This window comes from Sesamum indicum, linkage group LG1, assembly GCF_000512975.1.
Source record: "Sesamum indicum cultivar Zhongzhi No. 13 linkage group LG1, S_indicum_v1.0, whole genome shotgun sequence".
Classification (NCBI taxonomy): Eukaryota; Viridiplantae; Streptophyta; class Magnoliopsida; order Lamiales; family Pedaliaceae; genus Sesamum; species Sesamum indicum.
In genome coordinates, this window is record NC_026145.1 from 12,993,315 (window position 1) to 13,000,992 (window position 7,678).

General features: G+C 36.3%; 1 protein-coding gene across 1 annotated transcript in view; it reads right to left on the bottom strand.

Moving 5' to 3' along the window:
* Nucleotides 1–7,678, bottom strand: part of LOC105165609 (transcription initiation factor TFIID subunit 5) — a gene marked incomplete in the record, with an annotated part of 10,994 nt that overhangs the window by 906 nt on the left and 2,410 nt on the right. The window contains 12 exon segments of the mRNA XM_020696498.1: nt 1–18; nt 136–401; nt 1,607–1,723; nt 2,637–2,713; nt 2,800–2,964; nt 4,209–4,248; nt 4,331–4,400; nt 4,504–4,614; nt 5,377–5,528; nt 5,637–5,744; nt 6,537–6,646; nt 6,771–6,858. Coding sequence (XP_020552157.1) covers nt 1–18; nt 136–401; nt 1,607–1,723; nt 2,637–2,713; nt 2,800–2,964; nt 4,209–4,248; nt 4,331–4,400; nt 4,504–4,614; nt 5,377–5,528; nt 5,637–5,744; nt 6,537–6,646; nt 6,771–6,858 — 1,322 coding nt within the window.

The window sequence follows — 7,678 nt, forward strand, 5'->3', positions numbered from 1 at the left end:
AGAAGTGAACCTTCACAGCTGCAAAGAGATAATTATTGACATTTAGAGCTTAATGGATGAAAAGCTTTGCCTTTTAGTTGATGCATCACTGTAGCAATTAAATGAGAAATATCAGAAAGCATAATCATTTCCTACCTGAAAGCAAGTGACCATATGCAAGAGCTGTGGCCAACCAAAGGGGAAACACAGCGACCAGTTGCAAGATCCCACATCATTATTGTACCATCTTCATCACCAGATGCCATATAACGACCATCAGGTGACATTGCCAAGCATAAGATCATACTTCTATGACCAATGAAAATTCTAACACACTCCCCACTCTGAACGTCCCATAAGCGTACTGTTTTGTCACTGGATCCGGTGGCAATATAGTTGCAGTTTGCATGCCATTGTACACACTAACACATGGGGAAAAATGGTTGAGATTGCAATATTTATATTAATGAAGGAAGATCATATTGTGACAATGATCATACAAGCATAAAAGAATTAATCAACAAACACATGAAACAGCCACAAGTTAAAATCATCAAATTAATCTTCTTCTCCTAGACCAGAGTCCAAACTTACACATTTATGAGTTTGAGTCGTACAAATCCCAAAAACAGATAATAGGTCTCGCTTTTCTAAAGTGGTAACTGGGGAAAGTCGATTCATGGCCGTTTCAAAGTACAGATCCACCAGGCTTTGATAAAAGCTTAAGTCAGTTGAAGTCCATGTGGTGAAATTACGGCAAACCTACTGCTACTATCGAGGTGCTTGGAAGCTGAAATTCAGCTCATAACACCAACCACTTATAGAACAATGCATAGTCATACATCTTACACTACTCATAAAATAAGAAAATAACATTTAGCTGTACATCATATGTTGGTTATCTGAAGTTATCATCAAATATAGGACCATAAAAAGACAAGAACTTTCAAAACATTTTTGCATGACTAACTAAAAAGTTGAAAAGAATACTTAGAAAGATGAATATAAATGCAATACTCCAGATTATATAACATGTGGCCACAAAATAGGCATAATATGTAAAGCTTGCATGAAAAGACAAAATTCAGGTTCATCTAATTCTGTTATTGGCATAGTGGCAATTAATAGAGAATTTAAAAGGGTAGTCTTCAGAAAACAGAGCAAGAAAGATCCTCCAGCAGCTAAAATTTCAAATTGAAAGAAAAGAGGACTACCACTGATAACCACTAAACGGCAAAAACGACCTGAATAACTGGTAAACATTTTTTTATGGCAACTACATTTATTCGCACTACATAAATGCACATTCATCTTCCAGTTCTCTCAAGATGCTCCAACTAGAAATAGAGAGATGCCTATTGCAATTTCAAGTAAGACATAAATATGCATACCCACTCTTATAACTATAAACCAGGTTATTGCATTTAGCAGGAATATATTATGATTCAATATGGAAGGAACACCAAATTTCACCTGCCTGCCCACACCCCTAGATACCACTCACAAACACAGAATGCAGGCAGCATATATATACATATAGAGAGAGAAAGAGACACGCAGAAATATAAACGCATACACATAGACGGGTGAAGGGAAGGGGGATGAGGAACAGATAATAAGTACTCACATCTACATCAGATAAATGACCAGCCATTACTCTTAAAGGCTGTACTCTGTCCACAGACCAGATCCTTGCTGTCCGATCGTGTGAAGCACTAGCAAAATAGTGTCCCACTGGACTAAACTGCATTAGAATTATGGCAGGACCCTGAGTCATATATCTAGAAAAAATATAATAGAATAATATAAAGATAAAAATAGATATTTCATTCAATTGAGTCTTCCCATATTTCACTCAAACCAGATGTTGAAACCAGATTACAGCTAAAAGAATGTTGTAGACATTATACAGGCATTAAAATGTGCAGACATTTTTGTCATCACTTGACTTGTTTGTGATAATTATATCGTTATATCATTGAACAACGGGCACTAGTCTCTGTGTCTGTGATAGCAGCTTCATAGAGAATTCATTCTGAACAATGAGAACTTATCAACCCCCAGGAGCAGAAAAGATCAGATAGATAAAATGGAAAAGATTGGAGAAAAATGGCAGCAGATCACAGAACCAGACCAACTGAAGAGGTACCTTATCTGAACAATCCAATATCCAAGTAAAATGTAGTTAACCTAGACTCTTGACATGGCTTTCCAACAGTGTGAAAATATTAAGTGTTGTTAGTATCAGGATTCTCCAAACATAGATGCTGTATCATTAAAACAAGTTACCGGAGGTCCTCTAAGCACCCACTGCATTTTTCACTTTCTCCCTTTTCCAGGGTTTGGGGATTCCATAACAAGTAAAAGTAGTTAAATGAACTTTTGACCCTAGGCTTTTCAGGAAGTATGGAAATACTGAGCTTTGTTAGTGTTAGTGATCTCCAAACAAGAAGGTTATATCATTGGAGCTCTAAAGTGCCATCTGTTTCTTTTCCACTTCTCCTTTTTCCTGAGTTTCGGTACTCCATAACAAAGACTGTATACTGGGGTGGCAGGGGAGGTGTTGTTCCAACGTGCCCCAAGAAAGGACTACTTGTGTAGGAGACAGCTGCAGTTCAACAGAATGAACCACCACAAAAATTAAGCTTTATGCTTACCTGTACATCCCATACAGGATAATTGTGACCCTTGTAGCAAACAAGATTTGCATTTAACTTTGTGCTCCACAATCGAACTGCAATTAGATGCCATTATTCATTTATCAGATGACAAGAGTAGAATAGGGATCAAAGCACAAGGTAATGGCAAACAATTACTTACTTGTAGAATCTGATGAAGAAGATAGAAGAAAATCCCCAAATGGACTAAAAGTAGCAGAATGAACAGGTCCAGCATGACCTCGGAATAATGTGTAAGATCTTCCCCCTGCATTTGGGCCAAGCGTATGGTCATTGGAAGCCAACTCATTTTCACCCTGCAAAGGAGCTGATATTACCAGAGTAAATACCCACGTTGAGCATATTGCACATTTTGCAACATAAAGCAATAAGAACCAAAAGCTATCAAACAAACCAAAAGGGAAAAAAAGCATGTCATTCTTAAATTAACCGGTTTGAACCTAGAACTAAAATTCTTCTTCTCATTGAGGAGCAAAGTTTAAGTCATACCGAAGGCATGCCTAGAAACATAAAAAGACAAGATTGTACACATCAAACTTTAATATAGCTAGATGTATGACGAAATCATAGACCGCATCTTAAACTAAAGAGGTAGGACATAACAATGGATGAACTAAACATCTTAAGCCTGAAGTTGCTCAATTATAGAGAAAATGTCCAGTATACACCAGATTTGCTTGATCAATCAATCTAACTACAGATGCATAACTTTGGAGTGTGTAAGAGTTTAGAAAAGAGAGATAAAGATGACCTATTCCTGTAATGAAAAGGTAGTGCCTGAAGGCTACATCCAGCATTAAGCAGGTAAGGATATGGTAGTTAAATAGAACTGTGTAAGAGCTAAAATAATGTGAACAAATAGGAGCCCAGAATAACATTTGAGACACTGTAGTGATTTGCTGGAATCCTCATCCATAGTGGGCTGTGATATCCATATAATTTCAGAAATTTTAGGATTGTACAATAAATGCAAGCGTCCTGAGCTCATGACTCTTGTTCAAATGAAAGACAAAGGAGGTACTTAGCACCTTAACCAAGGCTCACACCTAAGACAACAAAAAACAAGTCATTCTCAACCATAGACAAAGTAAACTAACAAACAACCTGCCGTGTCAAATATGAAACTCACTTCTTAACTCCTCGAAGCAGAACAATCTGTATAAAACTTCACATGCGCATTTAACTTGAATTGATATTAGTACCTATTTTGCCTTTTGTATCAAGTAAATTGTTTTGAATCCATCAACACTAAATGTCATTACTAGGCTTACCCAGATTTGTAGTCTAATATTTCTGTTGAATGCTGCACTCCTATAAAAGAAAGCTTCCTCAGAGTACTTCTCAGGACTATGACTATAACTATTCAGAGATTCTTCACATAATGAATAAGAGATTCTTCACATATAAGTGAGACAACTACATGCTCCCCACACTGTAAACACTTTTTTACTAACTAATGATAAATGCAACAGTTATGAAACAAGAGAACCGATCCAGATCCATTTCTATACTGCTTAAAAAGGGGTGCAGAGAACTAAGGGACTGACTTACAGTTCCCATTTTGTTGCCCAAGCTTTGCCATATCCCAAACCTGTCAATCTTGGCTTTCAATTAGCACACCAATGAGCAAAAACAACAAATTAAACAATAAACTAAATAGAAAGTTTAACAACCTTTAATGCTGAGTCTGAAAATCCACCAGCTACCATTGACCCGTCATGAGATATTGAAGCACAATTCAAGCTACAACAAGATTGGTAGAGTTTTCCCAGATCAGTATAATTCTAATACATGCAGTGGACTGTCTAACAAATCCAAGAATAGCTTCTGCTTATGAAAAGCATACCTGCTATGTGTATTGATAAAGGTGTAGAAGCTGATGGAAGGCAATGCCATGCTACTCAACTGCACACGGTTTCTCAAGTCTTCAAGAATAGACTGTTCCACCTCTATCGGTCTAAAAAACATAAAGAAAGTAACTAACTGAAAATACTGCCCAACATTAGCAAGCAGATTGACCTATAAGATAGCTAACATCATCCAGTGACACAGAACATACGGAGAGAAAGAATGGAGAATACAAAACTATATGATCTCAACTTGGATAATTTCTATCAAGAAATATTTGCTCATTTTTGTGATGGAAAACTGGAGACACAATTCACCCGCTGAGCAAGGAAACAACAGGAACCAATGAAAATCTATTATGTTGGATAGGAAGATTTTTCCATAATATTTCCCTAAGAGAAGATTACAACTCATATTTGAGAGACTTAATTCCACTGGTCTCCTACAGTAGCAGCCACCGCGACAGAAAGAGAATCTTGATTTATGAACTTTTGCTCTTTTTAGCCAGTCGCATGTCCTATTTCACAAGTCAGCAAGTCACGTTTGAGCTTGCATTATTTACATTGTAGTCTTATCACCTGGGGATGTTCCTGGAATATTGGATGGGATTTAGCTCATAATCTGATTGGGGCTTCAAGGACGTATGACTCACAACAAAAAGGTCATATGACATGCAAGCATAAATACTATACTATAGAACCTTATACTATCAACAAATTCTAGATATACATAATACATGGTGAAGCATTGGTGGCAACTTTAGCAATAAAAAAAAGCAAGCTGGCACGTTAGGGGCATATAACGTGTGAAGCACCACCCTGAAACAGAGTATACGAACGAGTATAACTGAAAAGGTTATTTACGAATATACATTACTGGCAAGGCTAGTTCTGGTTTGACACGTGGTGCTCCAGATGCTGTGACGCTGTCTGGACGAGAAGCTTTTGCTGTAGCACTGACAACTTTCTCCTTTTTTTGCTTTTTAAGTGATGTGCCTTGCTTGCCACCATCAACAGATCTTTTCTGGACACAAAGAATAATTAATCAAAAAATGTTAGTGAACTACCCAAAAAATGGTTGCTTCAGCCAGGATTACGATTTGAGAGAACTATGTTAAAATAAGCTAACAACCTTACTGTCTTCCAGTTCTCCTTCTCTCGTTTCTCCATCGCCCTTTTCTAAATCTGTATTTGAACCCCCAGTTTTTTCCAATTTTTCTTCCAAAGAATCTTCAAGCAACTGCTAGAATTTAAATGTTATTAAGTGCCTATGCAAGATATACTTTAATCAACAATACACATAGAGGCAATGCATAAGAAGAAACTACAACAATGACACCGTGAAATGATGCCGAGAGTAAAATTCCAGCTCCTAGCACTTACATCAGGTCGATCACTTGGTTTTAAATTAATAACACACAAAATGTTATATGGATAAACAATCAGTTTACTTTCCCAGAACTCCAGCCGAACTTGAAAAGCGAAGCCATCATTTCTATATCACCAACACAATGGAATAACCCTTTAATTACTGATGTGATCATGTGTCAATAAGCTCCCTTCAGTTTGGATTTGAACCCATTAATTGATGGCCTCTTCACATTTTATACCCAATAGCTAATATTCAAAGAAATAACAGAAAACTAGATTATAAGACCAAGTAATTGAATAAAGGGATCAATGGATTACTACAAGGGTATTATAAGACCAAAGCAATTGGGGAATTGTCTATTCTTAGAGGAGTCAGAAAGAGCATTCTAAAACTTTTAGACCTTTCTTTCTTTCTTTTTCGTTTTTTGGGTCATGGGTCACAGCTACATGTTACATCACTTGCACAAAATGTCCAATGGAATGCTAGAGGAAATTTCTTTCACCAATAGAATAACATGGTCTCTAAAAATTGCAAACATGAAATGATACAGCACTTCATTTTACCTTCAAAGGAAAGATAATCTGTGAACTTCATACTCAAAAAAAGAAAAGAAGTGAACATCGAAAAACTAATGCGTATATTCAGTTGTTCTTGACTAACCCCCCAATGAATTTCTTTCTGATTTATCAAATTAACTGCATCCTGGTCACCTCCGAAAAGCGTGACAAATTCCGCATCATCAGCAATTGAGATTGGTTGTCCGGGAGACACTGTCGATTTGTTCATGAATTTAGTATGTTCATGTCAAAAAGAGAATGTGCATAAGAAGAAGTTAGAGCAAACAAGAAAGAAGCAATCTATTTGAAAACAAATAATAGAAGTCGGGAACTGCACCTTGAAAATTGATGTGCTCATTGATTATTCCAAGCATTGTAATTGACTGAGACTTGTGTAAGTATTGCAGAAGTAGGTCATAAGAATACTGAATGAACAATCAAAAAAGTAAGAATACATCCAGGAAGTAATATAAACTCACCAGAAGTAGCATCACTTTATGTATGAATAAAGAAGTTCATACAACACATATAGAAGCAGGTCTAAATGTTGTAGGAACCATAAGTAACAGGTGTAAATTATAAATAGGGGCAAAACTACAACTATAAAGTATTGAAAATCCAAGTTATATCTTCTGTGACATTTTTAGAAGTAATTACTAGGAATACAGGCTATCTAGAAGCAACATTGATGAACTATCATTAAAGTGAATTCACAGAATGACAATCCTCCAATTTTAAATTTTTTAAGGGCAAAGGCTACTGGAAAAGTTTTGACTTCTAAATACGAGATACTTTGTTATTCATGAATGCAAATTAAAACATAATAGCTCCCTCGCTACAGCATCATTCATTTTCTATTTGAAGCCTCTTATAGAAAAAAGCAACTTTCTTTGGTTTCTAGCAAACAAAATCAATATTAGCAAACAAACTGCAAAAACGGATATCCTGAAGCAATTATTCGTTCCAATATTAATTTTGTAAAATATCTGGAGGAAACCCTCTAACATTTTTCTCTTCTGATTGCTCATCAGAGTAACGAATCTTTCTTCCAACTCTTTAACAAATGCTCACTGCTAGGGACAATACATGATTTAAGAGCACCGGAGGTTTGGCACCAAATTATAGAAATGTATTGTAAGTGGCATGCATCAATTTTTTGTGGGGACATAGGGTGACCACGATATCTTGGTAAACTTTGGAACTAAAGTAGCTCATGAACAACAATAACAAGAAGACGTACATATA